General features: G+C 38.4%; 1 protein-coding gene and 1 pseudogene across 1 annotated transcript; one reads left to right on the plus strand and one right to left on the minus strand.

The window, feature by feature from the left end:
* Positions 1-442: 442 nt before the first annotated feature.
* On the plus strand, positions 443-2,957 carry LOC103442406 (biotin carboxyl carrier protein of acetyl-CoA carboxylase 2, chloroplastic). The gene is made up of 7 exons (XM_008381188.4): positions 443-994; positions 1,472-1,525; positions 1,613-1,767; positions 1,866-2,184; positions 2,359-2,430; positions 2,530-2,595; positions 2,698-2,957. The coding sequence occupies exons 1-7, from the start codon at positions 836-838 to the stop codon at positions 2,719-2,721; spliced, it is 849 nt and encodes a 282-aa protein (XP_008379410.2). The 5' UTR covers positions 443-835; the 3' UTR covers positions 2,722-2,957.
* Positions 2,958-3,348: 391 nt separating this feature from the next.
* Positions 3,349-15,387, minus strand: LOC103421646 (sister chromatid cohesion protein SCC2-like; annotated as a pseudogene).
* Between the last annotated feature and the right edge of the window lie 2,883 nt (positions 15,388-18,270).

Here is an 18,270-nt window from a genome sequence, read left to right on the forward strand (position 1 = left end):
AAACCCGTGTTGTTTTTATGACATAGGTTTAATCAAATCATATCTTATTAAGCCCTGATGAAAAATATCCAAAAAATGATAGTCATGAATTCATAAATGGGAAAGACTACAAGTTAAAAGGAAACCCAAGGGCCCTCAACTGAAGAGATTTTTTAGTATGTTGAGAATACGACATGTTACATCAAATATCATAATACAAGTAATTAGACATTTTTAAAAAAAAATTTAACCATTTATATTATGATACTTAATATATAAAACCGTGTTTCCGACACATTAAAAATTTATCCACAAATTGAGTCGTTCACACAAACATTTGGAGTTGGAGTTGGAAGGAAACCCAAGCACAATGTCAAATGCGTATCAATACTGTCAATGTGGATATGTACTATGTAGGTCCCTTTAATTCGAGAGAGAGAAACAGAAGAGAGAGAGAGAGAGAGAGGCGCGTGAGTTGTTAGCTGTTAGCTGTTAGTTAAAGAGAGTGGGTTTTTCAATATGGTGTCTCTCTCTCTCTCCTCACATTGTAAGTATCGGAAAACAATCAAACACATTGTGATTAAAGTAGAGAAAAAAACACACAGAGCACTTAACATCCAGTCCTTTCCCTTCTGCCCATTTCCCACCCCTCTCAGATTTCTCAGTCCCCAAACACCAAAACAAACCCACCTCTTGGATCTCATCGCCCCTCCCTCTTCTACATATCCCTCCCCCACCATTCCCATTCCCCCTTCAGATCCCACCTCCCCATTTCCCCATTCCCAATTCCCATCTCTCTGCGGGAATCAAAACGAGGAGCTCACTCTGCTTTTGCTTTGCTTCACCGCACACTCCAATGGCTTCCTTCACTGTCCCCTGTCCCAAGGCGTGCGCCGCCCCCGTTACCCGCCTCAGCTCCGCCGCCCAGCCGTCGCAGCCGCAGCAGCACCTCCTGTCCTTCCACAACTGCCTCAATCGCTGCCCCATTCCCTCTCTGCAGATTTCTGGCCTTCAGGTGTGATTAATTACGCCTACCCTTTACTTGTTTAAGCTTTGTTTGTGTAAATTTCATTGCTTTTTGTAATTTCATGCTCTAATCATGTAATTTGCTCAAATGGGTATGTTTGTATAGGTTGTATATCTTCATTTCGGAAGCTTCTGGAATATTAAAATAATAAATTGAATTTAAAACGTGGGAAATACTGTTGCTGTGCATTGAAATTCTTGTAGTTGAAGAATTTGTTAATCACAATTAGGATTTTGATTAAGCCGTAACTTAGTAATGTTACAAATTCTTACCAAAATGCTGTCTTTGGATTAAACCTGCAAGCTTTGACCGATAATTGATTCGATTTTGCTATAATCATTACTCTATGCTTTCATTTTTCAATAGGTTTTTGTAGCAGTGACAGTTCTACGTATCGCAATCTAGATTTTACGTGATAAGTTGCCGTTAATAATTGTTTTCTGATCATATGGTTAACTTGTGTAGAGCTCCGTCAGGAAGCAATCCTCTTCCTGGAAAGTGCAGGCACAGCTTAATGAGGTAAAACTGTTTGGAATCAGTTTAGTAGGTGGGTTTGATTGGCAACGTTGTATTGAATGTATAATTGATTACTTTCTGAATCCGAAGGTTACTGCTGAGAAATCCTCAAATTCTGTACCCATAAACAACAAGAAGTCTGAAGATGGATCACCGGAAGGGAAAGACGAGTCTTCCAGTCAAACCAATATTCCAGATGCAGCATCAATCTCCGCATTCATGGCTCAAGTGTCAAACCTTGTTAAGTAAGTTGCTGCGACTTTTGTTTGTAATTGGTATCCATATAGCATCGACTATGTTTTGGACATCAATTATTTTCATTAACATGATATTTCGTGAGCAGGTTAGTTGATTCGAGAGACATTGTGGAGCTGGAATTGAAGCAACTAGATTTAGAGCTTGTGATTAGAAAAAAAGAAGCGTTGGCGCCACCACCACCAGCTCCCGTTTCACAACAACCAGCACACTATTATTCCATACCACCACCTCAACAAGCACCGGCACCAGCACCAGCATCAGCTCCTGCTCCAGCACCCGGTCCAGCAGCACCTGCATTACCCGCCCCTGCAAAGACAAGCACATCATCTCACCCTCCACTGAAATGCCCCATGGCTGGAACCCTTTACCGCTGTCCTGCACCTGGTGAACCACCTTTTGTTAAGGCAAGTGTCTGTTACTTATCTATTAAAGCTTGAGTTCCACGAGATATGGGAGATGACACACGTCATTACCTAAATTATGTGTGTGCATGAACATGTCTTCCGTATTAACTTATAGAAATGTTGCGTTAGCCCTTGAGAGTGCTTATGCTCTGTGTTACTCAAATAAATGTTCAGGTTGGGGATAAAGTTCAGAAAGGTCAAGTTATTTGCATCATTGAGGCCATGAAATTGATGAACGAAATTGAGGTTCGTTTTTACATTGCTTTAGTCGATGATATGCACTGATGTGGCTTTACTTTCATTGGAAAGTTTTCTCAACTAATTGTTCCTTTCATCCTTCTGCAGGCTGATCAATCTGGAACCGTTGCTGAGATACTGGTTGAAGATGCTAAACCAGTGAGCGTAGACACGGTAAGTAATCTTACTGCCTTTCTCGCTCTCTCTCTCTCTCTCTCTCACATAAGTACTCTCGAACAAGCTGTTAATCTAAGCGATTTTTCTGCTTCTATGCAGCCTCTTTTTGTCATAGTACCATGAGAGCATTGAGCAAGGTTCGGACGAAGTTTTTTGAAGGTTTTTTGGTGATAGGCACTCTTTGAAGATGTTTAATTCTCGAAGGACTTTTTGATACTATTTATGTTCTCTTGTTACTTAAATTTAAATAATGTTTGTTTCAGCTGTCGAAAGATCGTCGGAATTCACATTTTTATAGTGTTAGGGACAGAGGCCATGGTGTGTTATCAAAGATCAAGCAATGTACTCCCCTTTAACTTTTTTTATGCCTTTTTTCCTTTTAAGTCAGGTTTAGAAATTATGCATGATCAAGCTCCTTTTTAATTATTTTGTTGCATATAAAACTCATTGTTTATTATACATCCAGCATATTCTTCTTTGTTTGCAAAGTGCTTCAATCTAAACTCGCTTTTCGACTTTGGGAGGGCGGAATCACTTCGAGGAGAAGCACACGAGAGGTGCTTTTGTAAAAGTGATTTTGATGGAAATAGGGATTAATTCTTTTCTGTGATTTTGTGAGAAGCGGCTCATGCTTTCTTACCTTCCCAAATCACTTTCCAATACGATCCGATGTAAATGCGTTTTAGATTGATTTCTAAGGAATGTCCGAATGAAATGCATAGCATCGGCCTGTTTGAGACTGCTTCTGAATGACTGAAAGCAGACATTTTCTAGTGTGCTGAAAATACAATCCAGTACACCAAATGTAATAAAGTTACAACAAATAGTTGACGATTTGACGAGAAACTGTCAATCTCGGCAACATTTAAAAATTAAAACAAAAAGACGATTTCATTCACAAAAATACTATTGATATACGCTCTCTCGGGCAAATTTCAAAATACGGAAATCTATTTTTTCTGGAATTCTCTACGGTTTCCAGAGATCTACTTTTTCAGCTCTCATCGTACCATCCCCTATCCCCTATCCCCTATCGGCTATTGCTATTCCTTTCTCCTACAACATGTACAAGTTAGCCTACCTGTCATATGCTATAACCGCTGTCGACTTCTGATACTGTAGCCACCTCTCCTTCCAATATTACTCGGCCTCCGAGCCCCACCTGAATAATCCTCATCATCATCTTCGCCCTCATCGTCTCCAGCCACAGATTTCCGTCCTTTTCTGGGGGCCGGGCGTTTTCTCTTGATGTTTGCAGTGTAAGTAGAGAAATCAATCGTATCCTCCCTCAATGCATTCTTGAATTCCTGTACAACAACGATATCGGTAAGGATTTATGCACGGTCATGGTTGCTAACATCCAGAGAGTCTCACAGCTCACAGTACCTGATATCTTTGTACCAATTCTTGATAAGTTGTAGGCAAATTGGTGTGCGTATCACTGAGGTCAAAAGGGACGTTCTGCCTCGAGAGTACTTCTCCCGGTTTAGGGGGTTCACCCGGAGAAAAAGCCTGGTTCAAAAGAGGAATTACAAACGATAACAAAAATAATAATAAAGTTCGTAACTCACTGTAATATATTTTCCTATAATTATCTAGTGATTGTTTTACCTGGCACCTTGCATCATTCAGGCTATACACAATTTTTAGGTGTCTCTTTAGTTTCAAAAGAAGCTGCACTGCAATAGCTGCAAGGCAGTCCGCCTACAAAAGCACGTAAAACATAAGAATAATCAATGAAAATTAACCGAGCAGCAAAACCCTAACAATGACAATAACAGTCTATCTCAAGGAAATTTATCCTCCGGCTTGTGAAAAATCAATTTAGTACAGGACTACAGGATACCTGGAATTTCTGTACGTCATCTATTGAGAAGCCACCGGAACTGCTAGAGCCCGTAACATGCATGTTTGCCTCATACGGGTTAGCTTGATTGGAGACAGACTGATATGCTGGCTCTTGTCGTAATGTACCATTCCACTCCGTTGACATATAATTTGTAACAGGTTGGAACACTGGTTCTTGTTCAACTGTCCCATTCAAGTCCAATGATGCCATACCTCCCGTAAGAGGCTGAGCAGCTAAGCCATCTTCAATTATGCCGTTGCCATGAGATGCACCTCTTTGTAACAAATGCAAAGTCAGAGCTTTCAGCTTTGCTTCGAGTGCCCCAGCCCTAACTTGTACTACTCTATTTATAGAATAGACCAAATAAAGCGGTTCATCAGGTGTTGTGAAGGGTAGCAAGGCGAGTATTTCTGTGCAGTACCTGTAAAAAGAAATTATCTTCCATGTCAGCACCCTCATCCAGAATACATGGACTCCAAGACTGACACCAATGATTAAACTCACATCAGGAAAGGGACAACTGAAGGTGTCCAGCTAGCACTATCAAACTTGCGAACAATCGAAGACATAAATTTGTTTCTTGAAGTTCGGTTAGCACGAATAAGCTTGTAGATTCGAGAAACCCCAAGTCTGCCTTGTGCGAGAGAAACACTATCAGATTTTCCCTTTGCATTTCCAGAAGCCTTTGCTTGAACTTTTTTGTTCTCGTGTTCAGAACTAGTACTAATGGACTGTATGAAAGTAAAAGACATTTGAAGGCCATCTCCCAGGCGGCTTTCGAAAAATGCAGGGTACCTAAAATGATCCTTCGATTAGAAAACCTAAGAAAAAAATAGAAGATATGGCAAGTCAAAAAGCACTGAGAGGAGAATACTTTTCATTCATTTGCATCAGTAAATGATGAGCTAACTTCGAATTGGCCTCCAGTGGATCTGTTTCGAGAGCAATAAGGTAGGGAACGCATGTAATAGGATGTACGAGCCCTTGCCGCAGTACAACTTCAACAATCTGCAGTTATATTAGGAGAAAGTAAATAAATTGACGTAAAATTGCTCTTCAATTTTCAAATACATCTCATCCTTTCCACAGCATAATTTTCTTGGGAGTTGGTTGTCCTGATTCTCCATATAAATAACAATCGTAGAGACAAAATAATGCGCACAAAGAGCCAGTAACAGAACATAGAAGCCCAATACTCACCTTAATTGCAGATTGGCGAACTTGTTCATTAAGGTCTAAACATCTTGCCAACATGTTATCCCAATACAACTGAACTATACCACCACAGATATTAGTATCTCCAGCACCCGCAGCAACAGATACAGCATTGCCGCCTTCCACATTATAATGAATCACATTATCACTAGCCGCATCTGTTCCCATTTGACTTTCGGCATCAAGAAGATAGTCGTACATGTTTTGCAATGCTTGCATCTGGTCAAAAAAATGATTAGTATACAGACTGACAATGTAGTAGAAATCAAGGGGCACTGTTATCTTACCCTAAGACGAACATCAGAGCTAGAAGAGAATGTTGCCTCTATTATCTTCCCAATATCTTTTTCCAACATATATTTGGGCCTAGCTATTAGAACAAAGCCCAATGCCTACAAATGTTACAACACATCACTACATTTCATTATAAAACCAGGCCTTGCACATTTCAAGATCAAGATAGGCTTTTAGGAAAAAGTAAATTAAAAAGTTCATACCTGCAATGACCGAACCTTTATTACAAAATCCTCCACTAGAAGATATTTTTTAAACAAGCTGAGACTGCTAACAACATCAATTGTTTTGTCGGAGTTACTGGGCAAAGAGTTGCCATAACGGATAAGCAATCCGAGACAGAAAAGAGACCGCCCCACTTGCTGAAATTAGCAAAGGTTGCAAATTGTCAAAATTTGAAGCCCAATTACATGTATATGTACAAACCATCAACCATGCGCCAACCAGTTCTCTGTTTGAGCTTAAAGCTAAAAGCCAAGATGCAAACAGCTCCAAAAACGACAATAACATAAAATTCCCCCATGAGTAATTTCTTGATACATAAAACCTGACAACATGCTGCCTCGTGAAAGCTATATCACTAAAAGTTTACTCTGCAGCCCAATATTACAAAAGTCCTACATATAACTGCCTGCACAAGCAATCAATACTGCAGCTACCAAATACCGAAAAGAGGGCCTTAACTTTAACCGTAGTCTCAATTTTGCTCTTTACTCGGGTCTGAACAATGCACCCCCAGAACTATTATGATGTTAATTATTATTTTTGATAAAGAAACAAATTTATTAACAAGAACCGAGGAATATGTTAATTACTCAATCAGTAATCCTAATTTGTAGCATATAGGACATGGAAAGTTTGCTTAAGGTTTCTACTCATAGTTTTACTCAATTGACGGCCATTCTTGAGCAGCATAATCTGCAAGTTCACCATTGTGGTTCATTCTAAATTCCTGTCGAGTAACTATATAAATGCATGGCCATGCGCAAAACTGTAATTTCTCATATCAAACTCTTTTAGAAGAATAAATTCACATATCATTTTGCCTATGAAGTGCATGAAGGATTAGGCATACAAGCATAACTCTTAGGAAAACTTCAAAGTGGGCCACCAATGTAATAAGATAATTAATTTAATATAAGGTATCTTTACCATCCCTTAATAGATCAAGGACGATGTTCAAACTTCAGGGGTAACTGGAAGAAACATTGATCCAAGCACCAAACATTGAAAATACAGTTTAAGTAATTAAAGACATAATCCATTTACACATAACTTAATCCACTGACCTGCTTGTTATCTACTGCCTGAGCATCCAAACGTTTGAAGAACACCTGGATAAGATTCTCCACTATAGCAGCACCTTTTCCTGCCACTTTACTCACAGCACAGAGGCACCTGTAGTGAGGACGAAGATATAAAATCTAGAAGGCATCCAAATCAGCATAAGATATATTAATAAAAGACAATTGTCTGAAAGCGAAAGCCTGAACTTGAACTTACTTTATGCAAGCATGAACAACAGTCAAGAAGGAATGCCGAACAATCATGTTCTTTAAGTCCTGTTCAAGTTCTTCCACAACAGCTCGCGGTAACTTTCTTACCAAAGGAAGAACAGCATCAATTATAAAGATTATACTCTCCACTAATTGTGCAACCACTCGATTATCAGCCTGAACACAAAGCAAACCAACTCAAAATGCAGGCATGATTTTGCTTTACTAGTATCTTTCTGCATTTTCGATCAAAATGAAAAAAAAGAAAAGAAAAAGAGAAATGAATTGTAACAAAGACAGCGTGAGCACGCAAATTCCCAATACAGAGCATGACCAATCCTTTGCAGAAGAAAATCCTAAGATCTCTTATAGGTAGTGTCTAGCTTCATATTATTTAGAGAGAAACAAGATTGGGTCCTAGAAGGCCGCTCTTCAGAACACGTATAACCAATGATAAAATGCAAAAGTAACATGTGGAATTAAATAACTTTAAAATCCAAAACACAATTCTAAGGGTGCTCTAAGGTACATTGGAACCATTATAACAAAATGCATTTTACCTGACTCTTTAGATAAGGCTGAAGAGTGACCACAAACTGTGAAGGGTCAGAAGCCGGTGCACAAAGCTTTGGATCCACAACACAGAATGCATGCAAAGCTAGCACATACGGAAGGGCCCGCCTCTCTACCTCCTGGATATTCATTTCCTCTACCTGAAAAATAAGAGTTTCTACACATTCAGATTCAAATAATCAACCAAATCTTTTTAGCATGTCAAAAATATAGGGGAAAAGTACCTGCAATATCTTTTCCAGTAAGCACTTGCACATTAACTCACAGCGCTTGCGTACTGATGCAAGTGAGGAAGGGTTGATCCCAACCGCTTTAGCTGATTGTGGAAAAAAATCAAGGGCCAAGTTGCGTTTAATGACTGTCACAAGAGGTTGGTGACTTGGCATCCTCCTCAACATCTCAACGATCTGTTCAGTTTTTTTAGCCACCTCCAATGGAACAGAGCTACCATCTCCAAAGAATTGAGTTTGTGAACCAGTAGGTTCCTCAAACCAGAACTCATAAAATGTCTTGCAAACAATATCCTGTGGAAGAGGAAAAGAATAAAAACCGGACCTAGTCAAGAACAAAGAACTTTGTATACTAGTTTTACATGTCAATGAACTTAATGCAACACACTCATTGCTTCACAATTACCTGTATGCTTGATTCATCGTCACTAATACGGGAGATGATAGCAATGCAAGCACTTGTAAATTCGGAGAAGTTTGCATTTGAAACGCACATATCTCGTATGATTTTGATAGATCGCTTTCGAACACTTACTCCAGTATCTTTAATTCTCTCAGCAACCTTCTCAAAATACTGAGAGAAAATGGTAATGATTAAGCAACATGTGTTAATAGAGCATGTACGAAGAAGTTAGTAGGATGAGAGTTCAATTGTGCACACCTTCAAACCAACATCAGGATGAGAAGCAATATGCCTTCCTACAAGCTCCAGTGCTGCTTCTCTAGCGGAAATTGCGGAATCACAAAACCTTCCTTCAACAGCTGATTGAACGCGTTTGTCTCCTAAAACCTGCGGATCAGCTTCTACAATGATACTGACCTGTGTATCGTATTAAGAGAATAAGACATTAAATTCTATCAACATAGTCATAAAATGAATATTAAATCTCTCCATTTTGAGGATTAAAAGTTCAAGAATATAGTTTTCACTTACCGCTCATAAAGCCTTGGCCCTGATTACAGGAGAATTCTCCATTAAGCTTGCCTGAAATCCACTAAAATGTCAAAATTGAGATTTATTACATGAAAAATCAGGGAGTCAATAGAAAAGATATCTGACCAGAAGCAAATGAAGAATCTTATCAAACCCTCTGGAGAAAGAGTTTTTTTGTGCCAATGCTAAAGTAATTTTCTTGACCGAATCCCTTGTCAATAATGAAAAACCAGTCCCAGAATCCCGAACTATTTCTTTTGATTTCAGTCTAGCAAGATAGTACATGAACTTCTGCTGTGATTTCGAATCATCCTTGTACCACAACAAGAGATAAAACCTGTACAAACAAGCATAACTTCACTCTGGAAACAATGGAACCACAAAATAAAGAAGGAATGAAGTTAAACGAGTACATACCAGCGAACAAAGAGATGCCCATCATCAGCTGATGTGGTATCTTGAAGGTAATTCAAAAGCATCTGTTGGACTACCTCAGGCTTCGTAATTGAAAACGCAACTTCAGTGTTTCTTCCTGAACGACTTCGATCCTTTATTCCTTCATCTTTGCATTGTGACTTACAGTAGGATTGTAAAACAAGAAGTTGCTTCCTGCAGAGGCATATCTGACAGTGCCAACTTCGATTTGGAACTTCATATTCTCTCACTCCCATACAATCAGCATGAAACATTCTCTGACAACCTTGACAAACAAAGACATTTTTTTCAACCCTACCATCTAAACAAACTGAGCATGCATCTCTTGGATATGTCTGATCAACCCCATCATCACTAACCAACTCCTGAAGTATCCAGATTTTGTCCCTACTGCAAAGGAGAGAATCACGCTTCAATCTCGCAGCAATTGTGCCGAGAAGGTCTATAGCCATTGAACGTGCGGCTACGTCTTTAGATTTCAGCCCAGCATTCTGGAGTAACAAGACACAAAGAACCTGCAACGAAATCTACTTCAGAATGGCGACTTACTAATATAACCAATGAAATTACAGTCCAGACAAGTCACACATATTTTACCTCCAGAATAGGAGCTGAAGCTGGATATTCAGGTAAATTCAATGTTGTCAAGAGATCGGTAACAAGATTCTCCATCATTACTTTCAACTCTGAAGCTTCCTGAGTCTTTGCACCAGCAAAGCGCTGAAGTACACGAGTCCAAAAGTGACAACATGCCTCTGTTGCTGCCTCGTGACCTTTAGTTGGATAATCGGCATTGACAGAGAGTTCTAAGATAGAATTACTACTTGATTCCTGCCTTAATGATTCAGGAAGGTTTGCACTATAGTGAACCAACTGAATCAGCAAAGCAGTGATCATCTGAATCTGCCTTTGCTCTTCGTCAGGTAGGTGATATGCTCTCAAAGCTCGCTTCGAGACCGGCAACTTCCAAAGCAACTGAATTAATTCATCTATCACATATGTGCGATGCTGAGTGTATGAATAGAATATCTGTACCACCAACAATGAAGATGTACAAGTTTCAGAGTAGATAACATCAAAATGCATGTGCATGAAGATATGTACAGGTATGTGTAAACAATAGCTGCCAAGAGGAGATGAATAGTGCAGATCTGTACCCCACTGATCAAACCCATTGCCTTCAGTTGCAAGAGCTGGATATTATCCACCATAAATGTTGTGAAGCATGTTTTCACTAGTTGTAAGATACAACCATCTGACAACCTTTCTATTAACAACAAATCCTTGAGTAAACCAAGAATGGTGCACATTTTCTGAAGAATATTATTCACAGCAGCAGAGACCCTACCAAGGCAAAGATGTAAGGGAAAGACAGCACCTAAGTTTTGTTATATAAGGATCTAGTAAAAATCCTACAACCAGGAGCAGATTATCAATAATCATACCTGTTAAATGAGGATTTCTGCACTTTCACGGTCTTGATACTGCGTCTCTTCTTGCTTGCTGAGCCAAATTCAGCATCAGGCTCTTCATCTTCATCAACTGTCAATATATTGGAAAACATTGTTACTCAAATCAAACAAGTTGGAACGAACCACTCCTGAAAAGGCAAACTGATGAAAAAAACTTATGAAGATGGTTTCACATGCAGATTAAAGAATTGTATGAAAATAGTGAAAGAAAACATTATGGAAACATATGAGTGTAGTGGATTAAGGAAATCCCAACAGTTCAAGAAAAACTAACCTTCAAGCGACCCATTTTGACTTGGCCTATGCAAAGCACGATAAGATGGATCATAAGCACACATAACATCCATTATCTGATGCCTGGAAAACTCCAGAATCCTTTCAATGATCTGATATGATGGAACAAAATTAGAAACTACTAGTCTTTTCGGTAATCAATAAAAAAATTATATAAGATTATATAAAAAATTATGCGATATAGGGGACCTCCACTAAATGTAAAATAAAGAGTTAACATCTTAGCATGCACCTCTTCTTTATATAGTTGTTTTGGCATCTGGTTATGAGCCATTACTGCTAATGCTGCGTGAATGGCCTCCAGTGCACATTGTATTGATGAAACCACATCTGAATTTGACTGACATATTAAAAAAGAGAAGTAAGATATGAACATGATCACAAATATTATTACAGTAAAAACTCCAAGTGCAGAATTGAGTGCATAAATATCGAAAATACTGCTAACAAATTTATAAATTAAACTACCAATTGTAATCACTGCCCAAAAGAGAAGTAAGAAGTGAAAACTATTTTCTAAAAGCAAGAAGCTAAAAACAAAGCCTGACAGACCTGCTAAATGCAAGAAAGAAAGCAGAACATAAAACAAGCTCACCTGCTCATATTCAATTATAGTCAAGCCTTCAGCTCGATGTATCTGATGATCTAAAATCCTTAACAATCTAACAAAAGTATCTGCAGGAATCAAATGTAGAAGCTTCTTTGCTCGAAGAGACATTATTTCATTTGCAAGCAGTCTAAGATCCGAAAGAGGCATAGATAACCACTCAGTTTCTTCCCGATCATCACTGATAATTTCAGCTCTGCCACAGAACTCCTCCACCAACTCACAAAAGCTTCTGATGGTAGCATCTAAACAATATTTTTTAAGATAAGTCACTCAAATGAATATTAAAAGAAGAATGTGTTTGAGAGGAAGAGAGAATTCTAAAGCCGAAGAACCTTGAATTTCAGCAGAATCTGGTCCCACTGATGACATAACATCACTAGCTTTTTTCTTGGATTTGGGTTTTCTAGAAGATGGTGTAGTTATGTCCTGCAGTTTCATCTTCTAGATTATTAAATAAGAAGGGGGAGGGGGAAGTATTAACTGCCAAATAGATGCACACATACATTAGGAGGAGTATCATTGAGCTGATTATTGTCAGATACGGAATAGTCCCTTTGAGAAGGCTTTAGTATAGGTATACTAGGCTTGAAGGGCTTCTTGTCAGCTACCGTACTACTAACAGGCACTTGCCCCTTAATAGGACCTGCGAAACTTGAACAGTGCAAGAAACAATAAGCACAGAAACATAAATTCATACAAGATCAAACACTATAATGCACAACTAATTCTTCTTCGGACTAAATAGTATGTGTAATACCTATAGATATTTATTCACTGTGCATCTAACATATACAAAGAATAAAGAAAATGATCTTGGAAATTCTGGAAATTTGCATGTATCTTTTCAACAATGAAGTAAAAGTGCATCATCCAGAAAGAAAATAAATTTTGAGCTTAAATGAAGCTACTCTGTCTGGTAAGTGTAAAAATATCAAGTAGCACTCTAACTTCTGCAACTTGTGCCTTGAAACCAAAAAAATTTATTATTACTATTTTATCATACTACTCAATATTTTCGCTCGTACAAAAAAAGATATGTTTTCTCATTTCTAGACATGTTACTTTAGATTTTTGTTAATTGTTTTCAGTGAATAATATATATTCGGTCTATCATTATTGTAAAATCTACATAAGCATTAAGTAAGTCTATATTGTCACCAAAACTTCTTGCACCAGAGATGTGATTGCATTACTCAATCATGTTATAACCTATGTAAAGGCTTATTGTTTACATAATGAAAATATGGCTGCCACATTTATCTCCCTGCATATTAAAAAGAAAATAGATTTATATATTGCTTATACTGTTATTTTATTCAGGGAAAACAAGAGCACCTGCCATTTTCAGTTCTAGCCAAAATAGCTATGCAGAAACCTTAAGTAATAAGTAGGAAGCCAAAAATACAGTAAAACCTCTATATAGTCATAAAGTTGGGAACAAATCAATTTTATAACTTTAAAGAGGTAATTACTTAATAGAGGTGTAGTTAAAAATATTATTTATTCACTTATTTATTCTTAACGAATGTTGTATTTCCTAAATAGGATTCCTGAGGATATGACAGTACGGAAATACCAGAAGTTTCATGCCAAGAAGTTGTAAACATGCTTGAGAAGTTAGAAACATTTTGGCTTCAACAAGAAGATCCCATGTTGACAAAGTATGACGTGGCATCAACTCTAAAAACTAAAACATTGACAAGTATTACTATATGGAGGTGTATTTCCTTATGATGGGGCAAAATAAATTATAACTTATTACACTGTGGAGTTTATTCCTAAGCATAACTATAACTGGTCCCAAGTTGGGACTGGAATTTTTTATGCAAAGGTTAGTCCTTTATAGAGTACCAGAGCGTGTGGCAATTTGCTCTTTTACATCTTATTCTTTATTATTATTTGTAATTTTTATTTATGTTTAGTTTGAATTTTTTTTTAAATAAAATTGTTTTATTTAGAATACTAATTAGGGAGGGGTATTTTAGAGATATTGAAAGCTTCACCATTTTGGTGTGCTCCCTATATATATTACTTTAGAGAGGTTTTACTGTAGCAATTAAATGAAAAATTTGAATCAAAGCATGACCGAAAATATAAAACCGGTATGGAGCGACTAAATACTCGGTTTACCTGGACTATTGTACTCAAAGGCATCTGGATTGTAATGAAGAACTACATCGTGAAGTTTTAAAGGTTCTCCATAACCGTATGGAACTGCCCCAGCATCCTCCCTAAGGTTCCTGTGCATGATACCATACATGAACACTAACACGGAAATAGAAAAAGTAAAATTTAAACCAAATTTAAACAATGTAACTAATAGAACTCAGTAGAAATTTGTATCAGCACAGTTCCCTAATCACTTGGACTTTTAGTCAAAAAATAAGATCCTGGAATTCAGTTTAATGCCGTACGAACAAATCATGTGGTTACTTTATTCCAAATTACGAATTAAAAAGTCTCCTCCCAATCACATTTCACAATTAGTTCAGTTAAAAGTAGAAAGAGAGAGAGCCTCCGAATTCACATTTCACAACCTCATCACGTTTCACAACCTCCGAATGCACATTTCACAACCAAATTACGTAGAAAACGTTGAGCTGCCAGTTAAAAGTGGAAACAGAGAGCCAATTCCAATCAATAACCATTACATTTTTCTTCAAATTAGTTAAATTTTACACAAACAAAACCTACTCGATCACAAAAGGGGGAAAATTCAAAAATTCTAATATAGTAGCACACAGCAACAATCAAACACGTCAAATTTCAAATCGTAATTTAGAAAAGAAGCAAAAATCACAATTCAAATGCAACATCGCGCACTTCTAACAATCAAATTTCAAATTTAAACCTGGAAATGAAATTGCTGGCGTGGAACACAGAAAAGCACTTACAAGTACGACACGTCGGTTTCTCGAAGCAGATCAGCAATCCTACTCGCAACAGCTGCGTCAGGGCGGTTCAGCCACGCGCTGTTCCGACTCGGCTCGTCGAACAGCCGGAGGTGATCAGATGCGCCGCAGAACACCGGCAGCGATGGCAGAGGCAAGCAAGGCGCGACCTCCGAGTGCACCGTGTTGGAGAGGCTGATGCCGCCGTGAGCCGAGCCGGAGCTCGAGCTCGAAGTGACTACCGGATAACTCATCGATTGCTCAACCGGTGAGTTCGCAATCGGCGCCGCAAGGGCATGTAGGGAGAATGATGAAGTGGCGGGGTGGCGGGGGTCGTAATTACGCTGGAACCCGGGGGTATATCGGAGAGAATCAGGGTTTCGGTTGCGGAGCCCTAGATTTGGGAAGGAGAATTTGAGGAAGCAAATGGCGGGGAAAAGTGCGGTGGAGGAACTAAATTTTGGGGATTTAGGTGTGCGACTGCGAACAGAGTCTCGCTGCTTCAGTTACGAAAATGCCCTCGGAGGCACTGTGCGAACTGTCGAAGCTTCCCGCTGACGACTCGTGAGTTGGCTTCGTTTGGAGGGATTGTTTGGGAATTTTAATCGACGGAGGATTTTAATGGCGGAGATGTTGGGAAAAGGTCGAGGTCTGAAATTACGGAAGTAGTCTTGGGGTGGTCTTGCGAAGGTCAACAGTATAAAGATTGTGTGTCGTCCTTTTCGGTCTTTTCCTCTTCCTCGCCGGAATAAGAGGAGTTGAGACCAAATTAGTACATTGAACCGGATAGTAACTGTGAATGATTAGTAGATTTTAGGGTAAATTACATAGTAGCCCCTCAGGTTTGAGCTCTATTACAATCTCATACAACATCTTTAAAACATTTCACTTTCATACCTCATATTCTATTTTATTTCAAAATAATATCTCCGTTACATTTTCCATCCATTGATCCGTTAAGTGCTGACGTGGCTGCCACATTTGTGTCATGGGGCTGCCAAATGTGTGCCACGTGGCAAAAAAATTAATTTTTACAAAAAAACCTTAATCTTCTAAATTAAAAAAAAAAAAAACCAAAATACTTGATTATCCCCCCCCCCCCCGCGACCGCGCTCCCTGCAAAACCCATATCCCATTATCCCCCAACCTATTATTCCCCAGATCCAATTATCCACCCCCATCCCATAAGACCCTCGTACCTGCAACGCATCCCATTTCCCCGCAACCCCTCTCCCCGAATCTTCATCTTCTTCCGTAACCCATAAAAATAAAAAAAAATAAAAAAAAAAACCCCTTTCAGTTCGTCTTCTCCCCCTCTCTTCTCCCCCTGACCCCTATCTGCAACCTAGAAAAAAATAAAAAAAATAAAAACCCAGATCCCGACCACCATCGTCAGGTTCGTGAGGTGAAAATGGGAGAAATGAGTGTGGATTTAAGGAGTGGGGTGTGTATAGGAGGGAAGAGGGAGGGATGGGGGCTTATGGGATCTGGGTTGTGGGTTCTAGGTACGGGGGGCTTATGGGATTTGGGTTCGCGCGGGCGTGGGGATGGGGTGGTTGGGGGTGGATAATGGGATCTGGGGAATAATGGGTTGAGGGGATAATGGGATATGGGTTTCGCAAGGGGGATAATCAAGTTTTTTGGTTTCTTTTTTTTTTTTTCCTTCTTCCAAGGTTTAGGGTTGGGGGGATTCGCAAGGTTCAGGGGGTTGGGGGATAATGGGTTTCAAGTTTTCTGGTTTTTTTTGTTTTTTTTTTAAATTTAGAAGATTAAGGTTTTTTTTTAAAAAAAAATTGCCACGTGGCACACATTTGGCAGCCACGTGACACAAATGTGTCAGCCATGTCAATACTTAACGGATCAATGGATGGAAAATGTAACGGAGGTATTATTTTGAAATAAAATAGAACGTGACATATGAAAGTGAAATGTTTTAAAGATGTTGTATGTGATTGTAATAGAGCTCAAACCTGATGGGTTACTATGTAATTTACCCTAGATTTTATTGCTTCAACTTAGAAGTGGTAAAATGTGCGGATAAATTCTTGGATTTGGCCGTCGTGTCATTTCTCGGACAGCATACCAAAAAAAAAAAAGGGAGATATCTTCAAAGGTTTTTATAGATCAGCATTCGTCGATATCGTTGAGTATTATGCTTAATTTTGACGCCAACAAACGACGTAGCATTCGTCGATATCGTTGATTATTATGCTTAATTTTGACACCAACAAACGACGTGGTTTGCACATATGAATTTAAGAATTTCTTTAATTTATAGTACACACAATAATTAAAGATTGTCAGTTCTAACACACACAAATGATGGGCTACCTATAGCGTTTTATTAAGTAAATTCAATTATTTTCTACATGCACTTTAACAAGTGAGGAAAATAATGTTTAATAGGTTTTGCTTCAACTATACAGTTAATTACTTTGTGTTTTCCACACATGCACAATTTTGCATGCTTACTAACAAAATTAAAAAGATCTTACATAGGCATAATATTACTCAAAATTTGGTATTCGAGAGTGTACCCCGAGGTATCGTATGCTAAAAATTGTCACCGTTAAACTCTTTCAGAAGTTACTTGCATATTTACTAAGGATTAATTTTTAAAATATTTTTAATAAAAGCGCTTTCAATCATTTTAAAAGAACTTTTATATGAGCACTCACATGCTAGTTTAACAAAACTTAAAGAAGCGCTTAGAAGAAAAATACATAATTTCGGAGAAGGTTGACTAAGGCCCCATCACAGAGAATATGTGAAATTCCGTTCTTGGATTTCACAGTTATAATTTACGTGTTTGTATTATTGAGATTTTATACTATTTTTCGGGAATTTAAATTAATTTTAGATTTTATTACTTAAGTACAAAGTTGACTTTTTTTTTAAATAATTATTTATAATCCGTAGACCTTCTGGGGTCACTCTTAATGTTTTCGAATTTAGCTCGACACTACAAGCGCATAGGCGAAGGTCGTTTGTGAATTAAGATGAGGAAGTAGAAGTTACGAACGTTAGAAGTTTCTTAAATAAAATAGGAATTTAATATTGTTGGGGTTCCCATTACCTTGGGAAGGGACCAATTAGAAAGAAAAAAAAAAGAATATTAGAAGCTACCAGATGGCAACAAGAAAGAGGGGAGAAATGAGAGATGTGAGAGAGGAAATGAGAGATGTGAGAGAGAAAATGAGAGACAAGACCAATCAGAAAGGAGGGAAAAGGGAGAACCAATGGGAAGAGAGAAAATGAGGGAAATGAGGGGAGGGGAGAACCAACAGACCCGATTCCCTCCCTTCAACCTGCGACCTGACCCAATTCCCTATGCCTTCTCCGACAGTTTTTTGTCAATTTTCCGGTGAATCACGTCAAA

The sequence above is a fragment of the Malus domestica genome, chromosome 17 (assembly GCF_042453785.1).
Source record: "Malus domestica chromosome 17, GDT2T_hap1".
Taxonomy (NCBI): Eukaryota; Viridiplantae; Streptophyta; class Magnoliopsida; order Rosales; family Rosaceae; genus Malus; species Malus domestica.

Bases quoted from the DNA above. Each gene is read 5' to 3' on its own strand.
- LOC103442406 (XM_008381188.4), top strand. From the start codon at position 836: ATGGCTTCCTTCACTGTCCCCTGTCCCAAGGCGTGCGCCGCCCCCGTT. The intron at 2,431-2,529 runs GTTCGTTTTTAC...ATCCTTCTGCAG, and splicing joins AATTGATGAACGAAATTGAG to GCTGATCAATCTGGAACCGT. The intron at 2,596-2,697 runs GTAAGTAATCTT...GCTTCTATGCAG, and splicing joins AACCAGTGAGCGTAGACACG to CCTCTTTTTGTCATAGTACC.